Source organism: Struthio camelus, chromosome 12 (assembly GCF_040807025.1).
Source record: "Struthio camelus isolate bStrCam1 chromosome 12, bStrCam1.hap1, whole genome shotgun sequence".
Lineage (NCBI taxonomy): Eukaryota > Metazoa > Chordata > Aves > Struthioniformes > Struthionidae > Struthio > Struthio camelus.
Window position 1 is genome coordinate 7,238,170 of NC_090953.1, and position 25,008 is coordinate 7,263,177.

The window sequence follows — 25,008 nt, forward strand, 5'->3', positions numbered from 1 at the left end:
ATGGGGATAACTTTGCCTTAAGTACGCTCTTTGCCATTCCCCGTGCGGAACGTACAACAGGTTGTAAGTTTACTCCTATTAACTGCTCTCAAGTGCTTTGAAAGAGAAGGAAAATAAACCAGGAAGAACACCAAAACCACTCTGCGCGCAGGCTGCCTCTCGACACAATTTCCAAGTGTGAGAGGTTGCATTTAAAGCTCACTGCTACACCTGGACTCTTCAGAAAGATATGACAAGAGAAGACACAGCAGAAAAGAAAACAAAAAAAAAGAACGTTTGAGAAGGACCTTATCAGTCTCCCCCAGAGGTCAAGAGCACCTTGGCTGCATTAACACAGTTACTTTGCAGGCTGCAGCAGTTTTACTGATACCTTAGCAATCAGTACAAAAGGGGCAAGTATCATTATCTCCTTTTTTTTTTTTAAAAAAAAAAAAAAAACAGATGAAGAAACTTAAGCAAAGAGAGGGGAAAATTCAGGGTCACCCAGCTGTTCTGTGGTTTAGCTGGCAATAGAGGCCAGGTCTCCCACATCAACATTTCATACACCACCCACTCAGCACAATGCAAAACTGGAAAATGCTTGACTAACTGTAGCTGCATTTGCTTTTTTATGTTAATAACTTTACATGGGGGAAAGAAAGAGAAAAGACAACTATGTCAGACAATAGAGTATCCTATCAAAACTTAACCTCATCAGAAATCTCTTACACCTCAAAGGCAAAGTTAAATATAATTCTAGCTTGTTCTGGCAACTTGGAATTGTTACACTTATTCAAAGACTTCGGATAGCCAAAGGTCAAGGAAAAGACCGAGTATGAGTGTGCGGTAGGAGGGATGCACATGTGGAGGGAAAAACAGCAGGAGACGGAGTGCAAGCATTTCTTCCTCAAATCATGTCCGATTTCCGCGCAAAGTAACTTCCTTAAACCATCTGTGTTCACTCAAAGTGACGGTATGCCTCTATGTTTTCTTTGGGGAAACTGAAAAGAAAAATCCACCTTTTCACTCACAAATGGCAAAACGCTTAAGAAAAAAAAAATACAATTTGTTTCATTTAGGTTATATAAGGTAATTGATCAGACTGCAAAGAATGCATCTGAGTAAAATACTCCTCCATTCAATTTACTATATACATTCAGTAGTTTCCACAAAAGCACTTTTACACTATTAATAAAAATCTAATGACTTCTAAACTACTTCCCCCATCCTTCCAGGATAGAAACTATTCCTTTCTTTCTTTTTCTGTTATATCTGCAAGACCTTATTACAGATGGTTGTTTTACAGAGAAGTGATAAGATACTACGATGACGGGCACAGTATAAAACTCAGAGAGGCAATCCGCAGTTTCTGCTCAGAAGTTGCCTCACCTGAATGCAAAGTGCAAACCTCAAGGATTATTTATACCTTCAGTGATGCAAATGACCCCTTGAGCTAAACTCTCCACATAGGAATCTAAGGATAGGACATCTCAGCTTGTTGCCATCTTTCCCTAATCTGCATGTTAAATTCAGGTATAACCTTTCATATAACACGTATCAGACACATGGATCTATAGGGGATGCAGGACTGACTATATGTTAAGACTGTACTATGTACGCAATGCAGCACCCTTTCTATCACGATTAATTGCTTTCCTTCCTCCTACTGATCAATATAGAGGTCTGCACCTCTATATCGACCCCGAGTCCTGCAGAGGACTCTGCTGTAGTTTTAGTTTTCATTTAACATTATTCTTTTGATTTATTTGCAACCCCCTTATTTATCTGCTAAACAATTTTTTGCACATTTTTGTATTCATTCTGCAAAGATGTATTGTTTGAATTCAGGGCAGAATAAAAGGGGGGAGGGGTAAATTTGTTTATCAGGGAATTGGATGTTAAATTCGACTAAAAGGTGTTGGGCTTAACCTCTTACCATTAATCAGGGAGGAATATTTTACAACCAAATCCACAGTTTGTCGAATTATGATGAGTAAATCTCAAATCTTTTTCACGTTTCATATATACACACATATGAAAAAAAAAATTTACACAGATCATTGCCAAGACTTCATCCTGTAGAATTCTTGAAAATCATTCATGAAAAAGGTTAGGATCACTATAATCATATATAATACGATGTGTCTATGATTAATATTTGGAAAGGGATTTCAAATGCCACAAGTGTTAAGGAGACCATATATATGGTCCTATTCTGAATCATTCTACAGATAAGTTTTGATTGTCTGATTCTTCCTATGGTTTGTAGAATTTAAACAAGTGGTAGATTTTTACTGTTTAATCCCAACTGCTTGTCCTTTAAAACGGGATCATTCCACGTTGCAAAGGCATCGTTTCCCAGAGGCACTCCTCAAAGATATCTGACACACTCCCATCTCATAGCTTACGCTCTTAAGTCTAGAATTTTTGCAGAATGTATTTCTGGAGCCAAATTTGTGGAGAAAAAAAAAACAACATTTTTTAGTATTTCTTTCAAAACATACACCTCAACACAGAAACACACTAACAACTTGGCATAAACAATTTCACTCAGCCTAGACAAATGCTGCAAACGTTAACACCTTTGTTTATTAATATACATTAACGTCATCTCCTGTTTATGGCATGCCTCTTATCCCAAAGGACACAAAAAGCACTCAATAAATGTAACTAACAGTTCTGTGCAGACTACATAGAGGGATTGTTTCATCCAGTACCAAAATACAGCCACCGCTCAGTGTCAGACTCTGGCAGCTGAAGTACTCACTCGATGCTTCAGCATATTAAGCGAGGAAGAGAAATTAGATCCGGTTGAAAATATAAGGAGACCGTAGGTAGGCTGAATGTCATAATTTAGTTTGCAATGTGCACTGACAATGAGCGCTCATCTCCTGAGAGCAGAAGGGTGACATGAAATTGCAGTGAATGCTTGTTCACTTATTCAGAAGTAGATAAAAGTCCCAGATGGTAGTGTTTAGTACTAGAGGTCTGATACACTTCTTATTCTACGTGTTCCATACTCTTCATACAAGCTTGCAGTCCTATTCCAAGAGCAATACTCTATCTGAAATTAAAGTTATACTCAGAAGGGCCATGTTCCCAGGACTTAAGCCACCCCTCCTACATGACATCCTGGACCTAAAGGAATCAGAAGTTTTTACTCCACATAGCTGTTTCCCAGTACAGATCAAACACGACTCCACTTTGTGCATCTCTGCCTTCTGCTAAATATTAATTATTTTTAAGGTCCAGCAACCAGTTCAGCCTACACAGCTCTGGGAGAACAAGATGGCTTCTATTCTATCCGCTTATTAACCACCGAATTATTAAGATCCAGTGGCAGTACCAGATTTTGCCTTTACTTAAATCTATGCAAATTGCTTGAAGGCAGTTGGAGTGCACTGTTCTACGCAATGCCCAAGCATAACCCACAGACATTTTTGCTGCACAGTCTTTCTTACAGTAATGTTGCAAAACCTAGAAACATCAAAACTTGACTTGGAAGTCAAGGAGACAATAAACACCTCATAATATTTTTTTTTCCTGTAGAATCCTTTTTCAGATTAGACTGCACTTGAACCATTCATAAAAAATTATTAAGTGTCAAAAGTTTCTACACTGTGCAAAGAAGGCTTGTTATTATGTATTTGGTGTTTACCTATTCTTGCAATCACTCTTTAAAATCTAGTACATTTTTTCTCTTTTGATGCTACAGCAAAGTTGCTGTGCTTGAGGCAGCGACAGTAATGTTTTCTCTCCATATGGACACCAAAAACAACTTTATTGTAAATCTTACATATTCAGGCTTTCCCAGTGCTGAAATCTTTAGCAATACCACTGTTTAGAGAATTAGCTTTTTGCTGATGATTTTTTGCCATACTGAACACCACCTGCCAGAAGTCAGTAGGAGAAAAGAGGCAAAAAACCTCAGGAAGAATTCCTCCAGCATCAGGGAGACCCAACAGAGGCAAGCAGCAAATGCTGCTACATTTCTCAACTGTGAACAGAAAATATCAGAAGTCATAAAAGTAACTGTGAGAATGGAAGGAACGGATTCATCTCCAACCACTTCTCCCTGTGATGAGCAATAGCATTCAGCCAGAAAGCATTTCCTGCACTGTGAAACCACAAACATTTGTAGAGCCAAAGGGCATTGTTCTTTTCAGTGAATAGTTTTGAACTATTTGAATGCTTAAAGTAATAGGACGTTCTTATTAGTTACCGCTATTTAGTCAGCAAGTTGTGAAAAGCTTCCTAGGTGAGAACACAAACAACTGGAGACAGGATCCCTGCCTCTAAGAATTCAGAGGTTGCAGCACTGATCCTGCAAGTGGATAAGCACAAACAGACCCAAGAGGGCTCCAGTAAATTAAATAGCTCTTTGTGCTGCTGCATGCATCCAACTGTGCAGATACAGTTTCAGGAAAAGGGTCTAGGTGACAACGCGGCAAGTCAAGAAAAGGGAGATAATAGGAAGGAAGATACAGTCACTGTTAGTAAATCAGGACTGTACAGTCTCTAAAACAGGATGAGGTTAGAGTGAAGGAGAAAGATGAGGACATAAGAGCCATACTCTATTCCCATTCATGAATTAAAGGTTCAACTGCTAACTCTCAAAAAGCTTCATCTGCTAATATAGCATAACATCATTACTTGAGAATTTGAAGTTATAATGGAATAACGTAACAGGGTAAAAGCCAGTATCAGCCAGGGGAAAGATCACCTGGGAGGTCACCAGAAGAGCAATGCTTTAAGCAGTATGAGATTGTGCAACTTGGTGAGCACCAGCCCCACAGAGGTCAGTTCCCAGTGGCAAGGGGGAAGAGCTCGCACAAATAAAAGCAAACCCAAGTAACAGGATGCATATGTAAACAAGGCTATAAGAGCACACCACGAAGGTGCAAATAAAGAAGGTGCAAATAGAGAAAAGGCACGCCAGCAGCACTCTCAAAAGGAGCACAAACCACCCTGAGCTAGTGCCAATCTGACCCGGCAAGTCTGCCCTGCAGTGTACAGCAACAGCTTCCGGAATCACTATTATCATGTAAATACAGACAAATACTGCTTTCCTTACTGCCACCAGCTCTCCCAAAATCAGATGAGATCAAGCTCCCTCAGTATTTGGATTTTACAGTTAGCATGTGCAGAGTCAGCTTGGGTGTCTCTGCATTCAGGTCATGGTTAATCAATCACCCAGTAATAGGTTTTAATAAACATACCCTTACAGAGGCATCTGGACTTGACCAGAATAATGAGAAACATGCAGCATGATGCTGGGCAATGAAAGTAAATGGATCAATTACAAAAAGTAAAAATTACATTATCTTTTACACTTTACATCCCCCCACCAAAAAACTTACGTCCCCAAGAGCTCCTTGTGCTTTTTGTTATCCTTTCTCCAGACCTCAATGTCCAACATATCCTTCCTGTCAGAGAAGTAGTGAAAATCAAACTGTTCCCTCCACTGAGGATTTGCACTCTTACACAGTGTCTAGAAAACATGCAGTTATAATATTTACTTTTCTTAAATGGTACTTATTTCCACAGTAAAGCACACATCAATTCTTCTATAAGAACAAGGCCAGATGTTAGGACACCAAGTACTAAGAAGGTCGTTCCAATCAAAGCTCCACAGCCCATCGCACAGACCCTCATCTTTCTTAAAAGCTCTCTTTCCTCTCTCCCAGTAACGATAAACATAAAAGCGTGATGTGAATGAACGGCTGGAGAAATGCTCGAATGCAAGGTGGAACCACCATCTCCACTTTCAATGGACCACGCTCCTCATTCAATGTCACAGACATTGGAAGAAATCCAGAATAAACCTTTTGAATACAATGTCCTTTGAATGAATTCAGGAACCCAGACTAGGATTTTCACTCTTCTGTGTTAAAATACAGGCAAAGAAGGAGCATCCTTGAAAATATTAACATCCAATTAATTTGATAACTGTAAATTGTTCCTCTGAGTTCAGTGAGATTGTTCATGTGTAGAGGTTACTCTGAGTATGTGAGTATTCACTGGATTAGGACTTAAATCACTTGCAATTCATATCACGCTACACTAACCACCATTAATATCAGCATGGCCATTGAGAGAAACAGGAGATAGGATTAGCTGGACCATGACTGAGATTTCTCCCCTCTTGTCTGCTCTTCTGCACCATGAGCTTGTACTTCATAAGTTAAATAAACTCCTGGAAAGAACATGACATGCTGCTAATCTGAATGCTTATTGCTGTGTTAAAGCAGTGGTCCCCAACTTTCGTTGGGCCCTGGACAGAAATACTAAGCAATGAACCCACTGCAGGCAACACTATACTTGACTCTCCCTTTTAAACTTTTTAACTTTCTGTGACTGCAAACAATAATGCAGAGTCTTGCAGAGTCTGGCACAGGCTATAGACTATAAAGAGAAACACAGAACGGGATCTTAACTGCAATAATGTATATTTATTCTAAAATAACTAATCTGTTTGTTACTTTTCAAAGGGGCTTTCCTAAATAAAAATATTATAACATGTCCTTGGTTTGGGGTCTGTTGTGGGAGATGGAGCGCAGGTTTCAAACGTGCAGACATCTGAACAGTACGCCCTGTGAACTTGCGGTGTATATTTTGTACCGGAGTGGGTTTGTTCATTTTCTCCTCCTCACCCCACACTGCCAGCTGATGACATGCAGAGCTTTTGCTTTCCCTACAGAATATTGTTTTAATCACAGCCCCTCTCCTTCCCTCTCAGAACATGCCTCTCTGAGATGCACCGTACATCTTTGGGAACACCATTCAGTTCTTAGATACCCATGAAATGCTACTGAATACAAGTAAACATGGCCTAGAAAAATAAAATTTCTAATAAAAACCTGGAATATTCCAAGTATTCTTTTTTTCCTGTTACAGACAATATATTTTCAAGAGTGCTTTAAAAAAAAAAAAAAACCTTCTGCACTGGAAACCATTTAAGATATTCTTTTCCAACATACTGCAAACCTGACTTCTGTACTAGCAGAGAACAAACGTGATGCATGTCGCCTATTTCATTTCACATCACTGTTGAACATCCATCAACATAAGTGTGTTATATGCATGAAAACAGATGCACACAATATCCCTAATTTCCTATTTCTATATTAGTATGTAAAATATATTAGTAAATGTTAACGTCCCTGATCTGATCGCCTCGTTTTGATCTCACTTAAACAAGAGAGATTCAAGTATAGTTCTACCTGAGTTAACAACACTAGTAAAAGAAACATCAAGTACCTTATTAGCTTTAGCAAACTCAAGGAAACTCTTAAAACTTACCTTACTTTTGTATCTTTGATCTCCCAATTTTAGTAAAATAAAAATCTCCGCCAGGCCCCCTCCTGCAATGTTCTTCCCTTCCAGTAGCGTGATGGTGACAAGTCCGTTCCACAACTGGTTCTTGCATAAAGATTCAGAGAGTCGCACACTGCGCATGAAACTTGACTGAAAGAAAGTCAGTGATGTGAAACATTTACACACACAAAACCACCCTTTTATACTTACACTATCTGTGTCACGAAATTATCAGAAGCGAGGGAGGTATTGTGATCCCCTAGGAGCAAGCGGGGAACTGAAGGCAGAAAGATGCTACCAATTTTCTGCCCATCCTACCTTACGGCTGGCCCGGCTTAAGGGACTGCGTGAGCACTACTGTCCAGCATCAGAGCAAAGTGAGCAGAATTAGCTTAAACTACCAGAGAGGGCAACTTGACTAACCTGGCTGAGCTTCAGTAAGAGCAGACTTAGCACTTTTAGAGCAGCCTGTTACCTCAGCTCAGGGAAAGACATAAGAGCGCGCCGGGGAGGAGAGGTAGAAGGGGGGGGGGGGGGGGGGGGAAGAGAAGTAAACTCTTAAATGTCTCCAGCTACATCCGTAAAACTTGGACCTGTCCTTTCCTGCAAGGCAACCCACGTACAGCAAGTCTACGGCCAGGCAAAAAGCTGAACACGCATCTTCCCCATCCCCAGTCACTCAATCGCTTGTCCTCGGCATTAGCTCTTTGCCTGAAAGCCTTTGGAGCTCCTCTTCGCAGAAACCCAGCTCACGAATCAAAACTACTGACACCTGCTGAAAAATGATGACACGACTGGGCTCTTTATCTGGAGTTATGGACATCTGGTAGCCCCATTTGTTACCTTCACAGTTTCATCCTACATAGCATGGCTGCACTAACAGTTTGCTAACTGGCAATATTTTACTGGACAGGGGATGATTAAATAGGCCTTTATTTGGGGGGAGTAAGGGCGAGAGCTGGAAATATTAAAACTCAAGGCTTCTCACAGTAAAAATCCTGCCATATTTTATTCTCGTGAAACAACTTTTAACTCGCCAGAGTTCTGCACTTCAATCATGTCATATACAGGTGGGAGCAAGACGGAGGAGAAGATTTCACAAGTCACTTTAAAACAGGATATGTTAGCTTTAAAAGAAAGAAATGTTGTTGCTAAATAAAACGATTGCAAAAGCACCTGATGTCTGAGGATTATTTTTTATGGATCAATTACCCAGCAATAGAATTCTTAAATCATGGGTGGTGAACTCACAAATTTTTACTTGCTTTTTACTGGTTAAAATACCCAACTCTTTGAATCCCACAAGCATATTAATATACTTCTATTTAAACACCCCGTTTGGCTTTCCTGGCACACTGGATAAAAATTCCTACCTTTAAAAAGAAAATGAGATTTCGATTCATAAATCCAGCTGCAATGTATTTTTTTTTTTTTTTTAAGTTCGTCTTTTAGGCCAAAAAGCTAAAGCATGACTGTTCCCATGGACATACTTCAAAGTCCCGGCAGATATATTCCTCCCTAAACACTGCAACTATTTCAAAATCCTTTTTACAAAAAAGGGAGTAATGTCCACAAGGGATCAAAGGGCATTCTACAGTCTGGCAATCGCCTTAGAAAAATGGCAGTGCTTCCATGAAATATGCCCTAAAATAATTTTGCAGCTTGGTATGTCCTAATTTCGAATTGGATGTTTATCTTGGAAAGGCTTCTATCTAACTTGTCCATAAAACAGCTCCACTTAGCTCTATGAGCCCTGTGAAAATGGAATCCAAAGCTGGCTATTAAAGGGGCCTAGAGATTGCTTCCATATGGCATAACAGCATGGGAGTGGAGGGCTAAGGCCTACAGCAGGCGCTGCTTGGCTTGAGCTCCTGATCTATCCATGGACACTCGTTGCATTACACCATAACATCTGGATTATTGCTTGTTATGTCCCTGGGAAATATCCACTTCCCATCAAAGCCTTTATCTATCTCAGTTGTACTTTGAACATTTTAGTATTTAACACAGTCATGTTTGATGTGATGTACTTGCTGCTTTAGGACCAAGGATTTCTCCTCCCCCCCCACCCCCTTCCTCAGAGGAGGAAGAGATAGTTGAAGCTAGTTCACAAAAAACAGACAAAGTTTGTTATCCACATTACAATTTCTTTTAAAAACAAAACATCCAGTTAGCTTCAAAGCTTCCAGGCTGAACACGAAAAACAGTTGTTATCACTTGGTTTTCAAACCAGATTTGGATTCTTTTTTTTTTTTTTTTTTTTAAAAACAGTTCAGTATTTTAGGGAGTTGCTCAGTCTTGGGGGTCTTTCTACCCAAATTCTGTAGGAGGTGTAAGCCCTGCCTTCCAGCCGCAAAGAAGTCTTCCTTGACGGTTCAAAGGGTTGTTGGGAGGTACCCAAGCTCACCCAGACTCCACACCGTCCAGGGAAAATCAGAGCCTGCAGCTCTGCCTTATTAGACCACAGTGCAGTGCAACAGCTCTGACCTCCCAAAAACAGGTGGTCCTGAGCAAACAACCTTGCACACCCTCTCTCCGAATGGCTATGCAGCTCCAAAAGCACTCTGTGCTGGGGGGCAACAAGTATGTCTCGGAAGACAGACAATTATTAGCTCAAGCAGACACCTATGCTACCAGGACCTTGCTACTTTCTGGATCAGACCTAGCACTGCTTTAGAGCATCACACTGGGTACAGAAACCAAGACGCTTGCAACTAGTTTAGGATATAGTGCTGATCTGCACCATCCTCACGAAGGCTTGATTGCAGTCTGCTTCCTGCCCCTCAGCCAGCTCTACGTCCTCTGTAATCATCTCTCCAAAAGGAGGAGTAGGAAGCTGGAGAAGGCTGCTTCCCTTGCAGCCCTGCAAGACAGCCTGTCACGTCTGGACTGCTTTGGATTTCCTGGACGTGCCCAGGTCGCTCGCACAGCGTGCACTCGGCAGGGCTGACGCGTCTCCTGTGCCTCATATTGTCTACACACATGCTAAAGAATTGATCTGTGCATGCTCCGTGGCCGTTTCTCCAGTCTTCCCATATACTTGGCAGGCTATTCCTCTGACCACCCTGATGGAAATCCCAGTCAAACAGCTAGGGTCTCATATTGCACTTGGTTTCTGGAAGGAAGCATGTCTAGGGAAACCCAGATGCGTGGTAGGACTACGTACCTGGACCAATGAGTCAACTTAAGTGCTGCCTGGGGAACTCTGCACTGCAGAAAATATCTCCCAGGTGAAAAGAAGTTGATATTGCATTATTTATCTTAAGTCTTTTAACTCCTCTCTGGTAGCCTGCACCTACTCATTTCAAACTGATTTACACAGAGTTAATTGATTAAGCTTCACAGCCTCCCTCTGAGCTTACAAAACTATCACAAAACAGAGCACGGAGAAATTCAGTGATTAGTCCAACATTGTGAAGTTAGCCAGTGGTGAAACAAGCACCAAAAAAAATCCCCCCTTTCTCCCCCTTCAGCAGTCAGTTCACTAACCTGCCTTCACAACCAGACACCACCAGAAAGGCCAAAGCCCCTCTCTGAGCTGGCCAGAAAGGGACATTACTGCTTAACGAGTGATGATTTTAAGATTTTTTTTTTTTTAAATCTATCCAGATCTTTCCTTTTCTCTTCCCTCCCAAGCAAGAGACGGCCTCCTCACTGGGGTACTGCAGCTCCTACTGTCACTGAACCCTAGTCCCTTTCCAGTTGTGTTCCCAAACTAGATGCCAGGACCTTCAGGCTTCTCCTGCTGTTTTTTCCTGTATTCTCCCCGGAGTCAGCCAGCTCTCATTCTGGCTAGGTCCCAGACCAAAGTAAAGGTGCTTTGCAGAGGCTTCAGAAAAGTTGGCTGAGGCTAGGATCAGGCTACAGGGACTTGAAATTAGGAAACGCGTGCTTTATTATGGAAGTTGGCACACATCCTGAACACAAGACGTTGGGCACGTCTCTTCATTTTGCTGAGCCTCAGCTTCTCTATGGTTAGACAATAACTCTGTACCAAATCTAATTTAGTAAAATGCCTTTCCCTCCTAGACTCCTTGTTTCGACACAAACTGCTTTCTCCCTCTTCTTTCTTTCTTCCCCCCGCTCCCAGTAACTCTTGGTCTTGAGGATGGTCTTGAGAGCGGAATTTTAGGGATAGTCTCCAGATAGAGCTCTGATTTTTTACCAGGGTCTGCATGCACTTAAGCATTTTCACACATGCATCTGGCTTGGGTGTTAGCTCGCAAATAACCAGGGATACCGTAGCAGTGTGAGCAGTTCAATACCGTAAAATGGATGACGTGAACAAAAAAATCCTTCACACAAGTCAGAAAGAATGAAAGGAATAAGGAGCACAGAAACATTCAAAAAAACAACTAGATGTTGTTAAAAGTTCAAGAGCCCCGTTTCACTGCAGATTTAGGGATCGTACAACGTTAGGCAAGAGGACATGGTGTAATCTTCTCTGACACAAAAGTAGAGCCCAGTCATGGAGTGGGACCCTGCCACACATGGAACAGAAGATGATTCTTCTCCCTCCCACTTGGAAACGGCATTTCCCCAGAAAGCCTCCCAAAGCTCTGAAGGGAGGTGTGAAGGGGTGGGATCAGTGCTGTATCATTTTCAGAATCTAGTTTCTGATTTCCCAACGAGTATAAAATCTTTTCACATCGACTTGGTTTTTGGTTACTTTCTGGTTCTTGTTTAAAGAAGAAAGCTGGACAATCATGAGCAGATGGGTCATATTCTGCCTTCACCGACCAATGTACAATATGTGAGATGAGCAGGAAGGCCTGAGCTTTGGAGGGGAAAGAACTGGCTCACTGAACGAGGTTCACCAAATCCTTTAGGAGCTCAAGCCTCCCCAGTAACACCATTTGTACATCATCTCCCTCTGTGGGCACCCAACGAATCCCCTCCGGTGCCTCGGGATTGCTTCCAAATCCGTCTTTTTTTCCTGACACGCACATATATGCCCCAAGTTCAAACTTGTTTTTGAAGCAATAAAAAGATGCAGAAAACACTGTACATTTAAATGACACAGCGAGGTGGCCAAGTGTGAAGTGAGCCCGTCTCTCACATCTTTCACTTAAAAGGATGAGACAGGACAACAGAAAGTCTGCTCCGATCCCCGCAAGCAGGTCAAAGGAGAAACTGGGCCGCGTAATTTGTCATCTGAGAAAACAACAACACGCAAATATGACGACTCTTTGGACCTCTCCTCATTAGCCAGGGAAAGTGTTTCGCAGAGGCAGTCTCTCCCCCGGGAAAGAGGGGAGGGCAGCGAGAAAGGCAAGTGAACCGACACGAGATTGCCGCCACGACGCCTGACCCCGTGGCAAGCGGCTTCCACGGCTCTGCGAAACGGTCAGAGATCACCGCTGCCCAAAGGGTATTGCCGAACACAACGAGGCAGGCAAAAACGAAACCTAACAGCCCAGGCAGAAAAGGGAGAGCGAGAGATTTTCCCCAGCGATGAGATGACTCGGAGGACTTCGGTCCAGTCAGCCTTTCAGCCAATTTATTCAATCAGCTTCGGCTATCAAGGTGGCAATTGCATCGCTTTTGTTTCAGATCTAAACTGCTGCAGGTCAATCCACCCCAAGTGAACCTGCTTATTTGCTTCATAGATGTTCAACACTTAAAGGTTACTCAGCTGTACAAATGCTGGGAATAGCGTGCAGGGCGCTCAGTGCGAGACTCAAGCCACCCGGGACAAACAAGGCTACTGAGCATCAGCACGCTGCAGCAGAGCAGCCTGCCCCTTCCTCCTGCCCCCAGCTAGCCCAGAAACAGAAAAAAGGGGAGACCCTGCCAACACACGAGTGCAAGCGCATGGATTTATATTACCTAATAGCATCCCCCTCCCTTTGTACTGCTGGGCTCCATAAGAAAAGGCGGCGGCTGTGCTTTCGGAGACGCCGCCCATGGAGGACAAGGCTGCTCTTGGCTCCTATGAAAAACGAGGGATCTGAATGTGCTGCCCATGGTGTTGTCTGCCCAAATATGTGACGGTCCCCTTCTAGTAGCAGTGAAAAATGTACACTGTTTAAAACAATAGATAGTTAAATCATCCAGTTCAACAACTCTCGCACCAAATTGATTTAAAAGACAATATTCTGCTACTGAGATCCTTCTTGCATACTATTTGTAAGGCCTGTGAGACAACTGCAGCTAGCCTGGATCATCTTGTACTGCTGCCATTTTCACTGTTCTCAAAAATGCAAGGAGTTTAGAGAACACGCACGGAAAGCGCAAGGTGCCTAACAACAGCTCATGTGAATCTCTTTACCACTCTGACATGGGACTGCATCAGGTATCAATACTAGCCACACAGAGGTACTAACCGTTCTGGATTTGGGAACCTAGCAAGGATCAAGTGAACAATGCAACGAGACTCATGTAGGACATTGACACATACCTCATCTGCCAGCTGCACTAAGACAACACTAAACTCGTCAGATTAGTATATAACCAGAATTATTTCACATTTATCAAGACAAACTAGAAAAAAGCTGAGGAAGTTTATATTAATATTTAAATATTTAATTAAAATGAATTATAATTAATATTAAAATAAGTCATTTTCCCCACATTTGTGTTACAAGAAAAGCTAAACATTACAATACAGGCCAGCTGTAGTTCAGTGCAAAAAGCAGGGAAACCTTTACTAACAGAAAACTTACTTGCCTAAACACAGAGATGAAATTGAGATCTGTCTCACATATTTGTGCCAGTGAGACTTGGATTTATCGGGAATTCTGTTGCTTAAACAGGAAGTATATGGTCTTTTTCTTCCGCAGCAACCAACCAGAGTCAGTTCAGTAAGTCCAGTTCAGAGTCCTCCTCAAAAGGAGCTGAGTTTGTGCATCCATTACGGAGCTCTCCCCATTTCCCCTGCCTCCCCTTAGTCTTATATCTTTATCTTGTCCAGCAACATTGTTTTCTACCCCATCATACTCTCTGGCCATTCTTCCCTAACCTCTTGTGCCTTCCCTAGGCACCTATACTCCCCATGCACACAATTTTTCTTTCTAGCCTTTATGTTCTGCCACAAACTGCTAGCACTGCTTCCACAGACCAGAGTTTCCTAACTAAAGATGGTTATTGATGTACAGTACTAGTGTTTTAGTGCAGTAGCAGAATCAATAAACTAGGAAATACTGCTTTGTCAGATTTTTCCAGCGCATGCTGGGAAATATTTTTACTGCTTTTGGATGGTCACAGAGCTTTTCTTTAGAGATCACGCTGGAGCATGAACTATGTCTTTCCTAGGAAGAACTGAAGCTCTCCTACCCTCTAGTGACTGTAACAGAACAGAGCACAGGGTTGTAGCTTTCGTTTTTCCTCCTCTTTTAAACAATACGTTCACTTTGCCTAACTCAGCACTGTGCCTCAGCATCTTTTCATTTTATTTAAAAAGATTTGAAGACGCTAGCCAGAGTCCTGGAAACCTTTCAAGATGGCTTACAGCTAAAAAGATCCCAAAAAACCTGTATGTAAAAAAAAAAAAATACTCAAAACGTGATGGGATGTAATGTACAACAATAAAAAAAAAGGAAAAAAGAAAGAAGGAAAAGGAAAAAAAAAAGAAAGAAAGAAAAGGAAAAGAAAAGGGAGAAAAAGAAATAACAAAACAAATCCAGTCATCAAGACAGAAGTTTGGCTATTCTGGACAAAAACGACCAGAGTTTAAAAACCTGGCTCCCTTTCCCAGGACCCAAAGCCAACCGGCGTCAAGAGACAGCTGTGTGTGCACGCGTAAGAAAAAGGGGGATCAAACTACACTGATTGAGTGAGGGCACTAGTAATTTCCAGAGCTTTAGTTAAAAAGTGAAGTGCTGAGCTCTTCAATTATCCCATCACTTTCTGTCATCTTGCATTCAGGGATCCCTGGCTGCCTCCCCGCGCCGCGAGGGCGGCGGAAGAAGGCCGGCACTACCGCACCGCGACCGCTCTGATGCCAAGCCGCGCACCAGCTCCAAGGGCTATACTTTGCCCTTCTTTTTACAGAAATACACTTGCTGGCACAACAATACCTGATGGGGGTTGGCTCCTCCACATACCACACCACATTCGTAACGAATAAAATAAGAGGTCAATTATTCAGTTTATTTACGCACAAATTAACAGTTACGTAGGGAGAACAGCAAGATGCATGCGTGTTCTCATGGGGTCAAATTTTGCTTCTCAAAAAGTCACGCCGTACAGCTCACAAGCTGGGTCCTGGGCCTCCAGCTTCTGCATCATTGTTATTTACTCAATATCAGATTAAAGCTTCACAGAATAAATAAAAAGCCACAAGCTGTTTCCCGAACAAGTTAAAATCTAATGTAAAAATGTGACAGTACATGGATATAAAAGTAATGGAAGCCTACAGGGATACTACCGAAGACCAAAGAAAGTGAGTCATGTGGATACGTAGCAACATACAAACCTTGAAAATCCTGTTACATTTCTAGCAGTGAAAACCGCCTGCTCGCTTCTCCACCCCAAGAACAAAAGGGATTTCAAAGCCCACAGCAGCGATCAGAAGAAACAGTGCCTCCCAAAGTCCTCCGGTGGTGAGAGACAAACTGTTAGACTGGCAAGCAGGAGACCCAGTTTCAACACCAGGACCTACTACTGGCCACCTTTCGGGTATCCTGAACCAACTCAAATCTTTTACAGCTCCTTTTCTTCAATTTACACCCTGTTTTCCTCAGGATAGACTGCTGTTTCTACAGCTCTTTGCAGAATGGGGTCTTATGCTCAATTGCTACTGCTAGTCGCTACCATAGGACTTATAACAAGACACCAGCCGCAATTTCTCACCATACTGAGGAATTTAAAAAACAGTGGGAATGACTCTACTGCATTTTGACAGTTTGGATCCAGACTTCAAAGTTTTCATATTTTTACACTTTCTGTTTCAAAAAATCGCACAGAGATTTTCTGGGAGGGGACTTTTTTTTTTTTTTGGAAGAGAAAAAACATGGATTACCTTGGATGAAGTTCGCTTCTTCCGATTTGACCATCTCTATTCACGAGTCCCCACCATTGTACCCAAGAGAAGTCAGAGAAGGGGAACAGAGGAGGAGTGAAATAGGTAAAGTGGTTAGTAAAATCATTCAAACAGCAGCTTATAAAATGTGTTAGAAAAGCTTATTACCTAGTAGCTGGTTGGGTCTACCACTGCATTCATCTACCTCCCTCCCTCATGGAATATAACAATCAACAAACTCAAAATACCTGCATTGCACCAAAAATAAGAGGGGGAGGGGGGGGAATCAAGAATAAAAAGTGGAGGGACCCAAAGCCATTAGTAAGAAACATGGCTTATACTTTTGGTGCCATCTGGTTTTACACTAAGCTAATTTAAAAAGGAAAAAAAAAAATCATCTTGCTGTTAAGTGCTAATGTGGACAGAGCCATTTCACTATTCTGATTCCACTGGAAATGGCTGAGCAATTTGCATTTGAAATATGAGGGCTTAAAACATCGTCTTTAAAAAAAATTACAGTGTGCACCAACTCTTCTATCACCTGCACTCTGAATGTTAACTAAGCACCTAGGAGCACCAAAAGCTGCTGCTTTAAACCCCCGCATTTTCTGTCTCATGGGCTAGGTCCACTTTACCCCACGTCCTCCTACAAATCCCAGAAGAATTTCTCAGGTTCTTTCATCTAAACAGCTTCCCCTTCCACCTCTTCTGGCAACCCAGTGACACATGTGCTAACAGCACTTTGTCTTGGATAACTTAGTGGGGGAATTCACATCTCAGATCCTAGGCACTATATATATGTGTGTCTGCATACATATCTATATATATAAAAAATAAAACAACAGTGTTTTGAATGATGTCATTAAGCTTCTAAATAATCATTTATAGAGGCAGAAATAACTTTACAAGTATCTTAATTTAACGTGAGACTTTACAATTTTCAAAAAAGGCAACAATTAGGAAATACTGAATGACAGACATCTCACATTAACTTTCATTGTTTTGCCTCCCAACCTCCTGAAACATTTATGCTTTTATAAATAATTCCTTTCAGACTGGAATTCCATACCTATAATTCAAAAACATGCTGTAAACGGCAACTTTCTTATTAGACTATATAAAACACTTCTAGAAAGATTTTGAATTTACATGTTTATTTCGCATTTAAAATTAGAGAGGCTTGAAAGCTGGAGCTAAGCAAACGCCAAATCTTGGCCTTTCTCCACTCCTTGCAAATCTGCTCCCTGGACAACAGCAGGATGAGTTTACCAACTTAGGCGCACTCTATATTTTGTGAAAATGCCAGTAGAAATCTTAAAAGATGAAAACAAAAAAGCAAAAAACAAAACAAACCAAACATTTGCAGGACCCCGAACCTTAGAAAGCATATTAACTTCAACTTTGCTGTTCCCAGTCTCTGTCCAGTTTATTCTGAGATTAAAATTGCACCATATTTCAGCATCAGGAGCCAAATTCAGCTGAACTCAATCAAGAAACCGTCAGTGGCAAAATCAGGGTTTCCGCAAGCAACGTCTCCCTCAGCCAGTGTGCTCCTACAATGGACTGGCATAGTCTAAATCCTGACATCAAATCCCTGCTTTTAGATTTCACATAGGTATTTTCATCAGTACGGGGACTGTTTTTTTTTTTTTTTTTTTAAAGCACTAAAATCTAAAGTCTTGGATGTAAATCACTAAATATCATGCTCTGGAATAGCCATCATACAAGGCACAGTTCATTCATTCACTTTAGCCACCACACATTTTAGTGGAAGATAACACACATACATGATATATGGAGAGTGTTGCCACAGCGTGCTTCAGGACTACCAGACAGCAGCGTTCAGCTATAGCTGTCTGAACAACTTTTACCCCAGTTAAATATGGGAGGTTTTGCTTAAGTTATGATCTATCTAGATTTCAATATTGAGTCTCAGAGGATGAAAACAGCAGCAGCATTTGCCAGTAAATCAGATTAGGCCAGCTCTTCTTTTCCCTTTACACATCCCAGCTATAAATTTGATTTTCTAAGCCACTTACATTTCTCTTGAAGTTGCCTTGCTTGACTGCTAGACTCAAGTTTAATACAATCACTCCCATGTCATCTTCCAAACTGTTTGGATCTTCCAGTTTTAAGATCTGTTCAGTGGTTCTACAAGCCAAAAAAAAAGAAAAGAAAAGTGCATTTGTTGATTTCACTGTTAACTCGAGTTCATTACGAAAGGTCACGCTGAAGAGTGCAAATTTCAGCCTCTTGCCTGAAATTCCCAATATCGTATTTAACTGTTAAAATGGGCAATCCAGTGGGTTCCCCCCCCCCGCAATTCTGACAAAATACAGCGCCCTGTTAATAACACAACCCAGCCCTCACGTAGCATTACTGATAACTCTCCATATGCAGACAGACACTGAGCTTAGTTACTATTATTTCTGCTTTACAGGGAAGCAAAGCGGCAGAAACTCATTCTAAGCACATTTTTCAATGCTAAAGACAGGAATTTGACTCAGGAGATCTGTGTTAGTTCTTGCTCCGTGTCAGGCTTTTCTGCCTACCTGCCTGTGCATTTAATCTCCCCCCGTGACACAGTTCCCTCTCTCTGAAAACGGGAACGCTAGTATTTATCTGGTGGCATTTTCAGTAATGTTTCTAGAAACTCAGGCACCGCAACCACAGGAGCTGTGATATACCTTCAAGAAAAGTCACTCAGGCTCCGTATAAAAGGGAAATTAAGCTTGGATTCCCGGCTTCCAGCATCACGTTCAGACCAACCAGCCGTGGACGAAAGGCAGAGGACTTGCCTCCACGTTAAACCGGGGCCCGATCCCCCCAGGCGCAGGGCGCTGGGGAAGGGGGAGCTCGCGGGCAGCGAGGGCAAACTGCTCCCTGGCCGTGTTACACGGCCTCCTTCTCCTCCTCCTTCTGCCATCAATCCATCTCCAGCGACATTATTCTGGTAACAGCTCTCCCTAATCAATACCACATACAGCAACTCGTTCCTAGATGCAAAGAGGAAAAAGCGCCTTTCCTTTGCACCTTGCTCTGTGCACGCTGGATTTGAATCCAGTACGTAAAGCCAGGTGAGGCCGTGGCACGTACAGAATTTGTCTCGAACAATTTCCCAGCGCGCTCCCCGTCCTTCTGTCAGGAGCAGCCTTCACAAACGGACAAGTTTTCTCGTATAGACAAGTTGCATGCAATAGCAAAGGTGTTAAATTATTTTACTATGTTTCTCAGTTAAACTGTGGTAACAGGCTTTAACGCAAAAAACGTATTACCTATTGAGTTCAAGTTCGGCGAGCGCTATAAATGCTGACCCCATGAAGTCAGAGGAGGTTAAATCTCGATCATATACCTGGTAACCAAACAAAATAAACATAATTTTCACACTCTAAGCCACTTTTGTCCTGGCCAATACAAGAACAGATATTTTAAGCACATTGAGTTCTATTCTGTATTTGAAAGATCAAAGCTCAGATATAATTCACAGATAATTTTCCATCTCCCTGCTTTAATTTGTATATTTAACTAAATATTTAAACAGCATTTTGAAAGTATCTTCTTAATATAATATAATATAGAGACATGTGTGCTGCTACAGACCGTGCCTGTTCCTTTATACTCTGCATGATAGTATAATGAAATGTTGCACAAGATCAGGTACTTCTTGCTACAGATGTTTTAGCAATTAGTGCTTACAACTGGTAGCTTGCAGTTCTGGTAACAGTAATATTACTCACAATGAAAAAAGGCTTTGTACTTGTCACTGCTTCATCCCAGGTAATAATTCTACTGAACCCAGCCAAATTACACTCTTAAATTCTGCTTATGTAACTGCTCTCAATTTCACTGAGTTTGTACAAGCAGAGTAGAGTAACAGCAGAATTCAGTTCCAGACTTTTAAATGTATCCAGTCAAGGAGTTTTATTTCAATTTTGAGTTTTCACAGACTGAAAGGAAAACGTCCAAGTAAAATCTGGAAAAGACATATGTGCATTTTAATTTGAAATTGCTAAAAACTCTTAAACCAGATCATGTTTTATTTTAAGCTGCTACAGTGAATAGAAATAAATACCTATTTAAAGCAGAGAACAATTACTTAAAAATATCTACCCATCTTTCAAAATCTAAAACCAAAATTTACCTTGACCCAGAGTTTTTGACTGAGGTTCTGAATTGGCAGCACAACAGTCTCATCCCAGACTGGGTTTAGGTTCTTGTAGACTACCTTACTTTTGTATAGAGTTTTCCCATTCAGTTTAAACTTCACATATGGGTCACTTGTACCTATGATAATTAACAAGAAGAAATAGATTAGCCCCCTTCCGACATAACGCCATGAAAACAATCTTAAAATATAATTTAATAATAGCTATAAGAAATTACTACACGTTTATAAATATACTATATTTATATACACACCACACACACACTGTGTCTGTGCGTGTATATATATATATATATATATATTTAAAAATACATAACGCATTTCTCGTTCATATAGGAAATCTACTGAACACAACCAGAAAGTTGCTTGATAGCAGGCAACAACAATTTTCATAGTTTGCTTGATCGCTGCTATGTTATTTTGAAAGAATGTTAATTATTCCTTACTTGGTTAATATTTTAATTTGGGAAAAGAGCAAATGGAACCAAGGATGAATTAATATTTACAAGCTAACTAACAAAACAGATAGTGAAAGAGTGAAAATGTCATCCTGTGACTATGAATACATAGAAGACCAAAATCAAAAAAAACATCGTAACTTTTGATGGGACCTCCAAGGAACGAGTAATAATAGTCAGAATTTCATCGCTAGTGTCATCTGCCAATTTATTTAAGCTCAAATGTGAAGTTTCAGTGAGAAGATACTGACATTATTGGCCATGCTCAAGGTAAAAAGCGCACACACAAAAGACTCTGTAAGGCTAATAAACAGTATTCAGGTAACACATTTTTTAATCTTCTAAGTGGCACATTTTGCCACGGCAATAACATCCCATATTTTTATGGGGCAGATGTCCATAGACAGAACGTGAGGATTGTGCCACTCGGCAGCAACAGCAAGACTTGCAGCTGTCAAAGGAAAACAGAAGAGGGAATCAACTTTTTATTACTGTTATTAAACCAATGGCATCTGCCCTAACACCAATCAACACACAGGATATCAAACAAAAAGGGGAGCAAGGAACATGAAGGATTTAACTAGATGGTTGACTCAGTAATACATATACAGACTTTGCAAATATCTCTCAGAGACCACAAATAAAGTAAAGAATAAAGTTGACTTGCAGCAGGATATGCAATTAACTGATCCCATCTGCCATTCCTCATTTGTCATATTTGATACTGTATTACACCTTATACTGGGAATTCAACTTCCCCATTAAAATAACAGTAGCTAATCAAATGGACTTATTCAGAACAGACACTTCCAATAAAGCCATCAGTGCAAGCACTACATTTCAAGTTCTTGACCACTCATTTAGCTGCCCAGAAAGCCCGCAGTGCAGGCTTCAGGCAGGAAAAGACATCTCCTCTACCGGCCTTCACACAGCCAGAAATAATCTGCATTTGTCCTCTCTGGTTCCTACAGAGCTGCTTACTGGTAAACGAATGAGTGGCAGCTCAGGGTAACCCAGCATAACATCAAGACTCCGACTTTTCACTAATTTGATAAAACAGCAAGAACATGAAAACTCCATTTTCAAATATCCGATGCTCTGATCACTGGTTTGTAAAGACAGATAGGTCAACAAAAAATAGCCCCGTTTTAGCATCTGTATGAAAACTATACGGTACTGTGAAGAACTGTGCCCCTGTGACATAAGGAATTACATGTAAAGATTATAATAAGTTTTTATTCTATTTAAATTCAAAAGGATAAACACGGAGCCATGGCCAATTCTGCCAGTCTCCTCCTTATAGTGTTTAATTCACAAAAAGAAAACATTGATTTGTTTTCAAATACTACCTGCAGCTAATTCTTTGTCTAAGTAGCAATTGCAAAAATTAACCCCTTTTTGTGAATAAAGATGCAAAAGATTAAAAAGAAATTTCTTTTCCTTTACCTCTAACAGAACAACAATAAGGGCCCGATCTAAAGGGCAATGAAGTAAGAGGGCAGATCTGCACTGTTTTTAATGGGTTAAGATTAGACCTTTCATTTGGGTACTTCTGAAAACCAAGTCTTCACATAAAACGTATAGTATGCTTTACAGGAGTGGGAACACCCAGACAATATATCTAGCCCCACAATATGCGCAGAAGCCTTCAGAGGATGCAGAAACTGAGGAATATCAGCAATTAGCTTTTCCATCTTAGTTTGTCCCAGCTCCAAAGATCCTGAATCCCTTTTCCTTTAAATGGGAAAAGGAGAAATAAAAAAAAGCAAAATTGCTTTTATCTACATGATAAACAGAAGCAGGCTGCATTATTAAAAATTATAATAGCAATACTAATAATAAAGTCCACAACTATTAAGTGCATGAAAGAGTGACCAGACTAGACAAGGAAGGTAACTGATGAAATGGAAGCACGAAGAGGGTGATGAAGGCAGGCAGCCTACAGCCATAAGTCATCTCCTCCTTGCACAGAAAAACCACTGAGCGTGGGGAAAACCTACAGAGAGAGAAAGATGGGGACAGAGAAAGCGAACAACTATCGAGTTCAATATCTACAAGTATAAAAGTCCAAACACCTCCAAGCCCTTCTTCTGAGTGTGGGAAGCAACAGGACCATATCGAAGTAAGGATCCCAACTGCATTATTGCACTGAAAGCTTTCAAGGTTGTTATAAAGTAAAACAAAAGAAGGGGGAAAGCAGCACAGCATTGCTCGCGGGAGGCAGGCTTTAGTAGTCGTCCTGAGATAGAGAGGGACAGATAGACGTGTATGTGTGGGTGCGCGCGTGTGTGCGTGCATGTGTATAAAAATAAAAAAAAACACAGTGAGGGAAAAAAACGATAATAAAAAGAGGCCTTTAATTAAATAAGATTGCTGCTCTGGGATCAGGCCTTCATGCTTGTCAGCTTACTCTCAAAATAAACATCTCGGCGCCCGGCCTCGGCGGTGTCACTTACGGCGGCGAGGCACACTGGGTAATCCCGAGGTATCTTGACAGCTACACAATGTTCAAACCGTTTCACGGGTGAACGGCGGCACTTGCGTGAAAGAAAATATTAATGCCTGGAATTAATAGAAAAAGGGAGGACGGTTTATAAAGCCAAGCAAGGAAAAGGTGTCGAGTGAGGGCGGCGTTAATTGTTAGGGAAAAATAACTGCGAGCAGGCGCGGGGACGGGCATGAGCGCGGCGCGCGGTGGCTTCTCGCCGAGCTCGCCTGTCGACGATGAAACATCTCAACTAGGCAGGCGGGGAGAGGGCTCGGCCGCTCGACGGTACAAACGACGAGACTGTCGGCAGATCGATGGACTTAAACCCCTGAGGTGGGAGGGCTGCAGGGCGCCGCGGGGTTTGCTCCGATGGAGGCAGCCAGCTGGCGCAGAAATCCCAGCCGGGCCACGGTGCTGGGTCTCTCGGGGATGGTCTGCAGCGCGGTTAAAGCAGCTGAACTTTCCAAAAGAGCGATGAGTATTTTTAAGTATGGACCATATGGACCTGTCTAAAAAGGATATATACATATATATATATGTGTGTGTGTGTGTGTGTGTGTGTGTGTGTGTGTGTGTGTCTATATTTTATTTTCCTTTAAACAAAACAGGCACCCAAGGATTTTCTAAAGAACCCAGGCCATCAAGAAAAAATAAAAAAATCTCTTTTCTGCGGCCATGTCAGAACGAAGGCAACCAAGTCAACAACCGCTTCTAAACACGTACGTCCAGGCTCTACTAAAACGCAAGTTCGGAACCTGTTCATTTCCCTATACGTCACATCAGCTGTAGCCACATACCAATAGGGGAGAGAGATCAATTTATCTTGAAAGTAGCTTAGCATGCAGCCTGAGGGGGAAAAAAGGGAAAAAAAAAAAAAAGTATTTTTCTAGTGCGAAAAGCAAGGACGTTTCAAGGTCAATTTAAATATTAGGCAAAGACAAGAAGGTTCTTGCACAGGAATACTGTATATATAAAAACATGATTATCTGCTTCTCAGCCTAAAACAAAGCCCGTAAGAGTAAAAAGAAGGGGTAACTTCTGAAAAATCACTCCATCATGGGGAGCTGTTTTCTCATCAGAGAGAGAAAGGACATGTATCTCAACACTGATTCTTCCTTGAATTCATTTCCATAATAAGTCTTTTACTGCTATTTTCTTCCACTAACACTAAAAAGCGACAAGTGCAGGCAGACCAAACATCAGCCAGAATCCGAGCACGCTGCAGCAAGCCAAAGTGGCTGGTACAAAGCAACACGGCAGGGTTTAGCAGCCTCAGAAACTGTTAATACTGGTTTTAAATGGGTACTGCTGCCCTCTAGCCGCTGCAGTGTTGTACCACACCAATTGTATTTAATAATACTACACGTTTCCTTCACACTTCGAAATATTAACAGCAGACCCGATATGATTTCAAATCACACTCCATCTTATAGGCATAAACTTACTGGAAATATAGCATATGAAACATATCTGGTTGCATTAAAACAAGAAAATCACGACCTAATTGCCTCACAATCCTGAAAACTCAAAGAAAGAACAGTGTGAAATATAACCTACACGATCTAAAGTTCGGGTCAAAATCCTAAATTTGAATTTGAAGAAAGGAAATAGAGGATTTATTTTACATGCACATAAAGAA

The 25,008-nt window shown here is 41.3% G+C and overlaps 1 protein-coding gene across 9 annotated transcripts in view; it reads right to left on the reverse strand.

Annotated features, from left to right (window-relative positions):
• MCTP2 (multiple C2 and transmembrane domain containing 2) overlaps nucleotides 1–25,008 on the reverse strand; it is a 130,117-nt gene that overhangs the window by 71,880 nt on the left and 33,229 nt on the right. For all 9 annotated transcript variants that reach the window (XR_011143740.1, XM_068958535.1, XM_068958536.1 and 6 more), the window contains 6 exons: nucleotides 20,400–20,542; nucleotides 19,534–19,610; nucleotides 18,298–18,409; nucleotides 16,259–16,294; nucleotides 7,282–7,446; nucleotides 5,340–5,470 (listed from right to left, as the gene is read on the reverse strand). Coding sequence is in view for 8 of the 9 variants with exons in the window: in XM_068958535.1 (XP_068814636.1) it covers nucleotides 5,340–5,470; nucleotides 7,282–7,446; nucleotides 16,259–16,294; nucleotides 18,298–18,409; nucleotides 19,534–19,610; nucleotides 20,400–20,542 (664 nt within the window). In the remaining variant the exon portion in view is untranslated. The remainder of the gene's footprint in view (nucleotides 1–5,339; nucleotides 5,471–7,281; nucleotides 7,447–16,258; nucleotides 16,295–18,297; nucleotides 18,410–19,533; nucleotides 19,611–20,399; nucleotides 20,543–25,008) is intronic.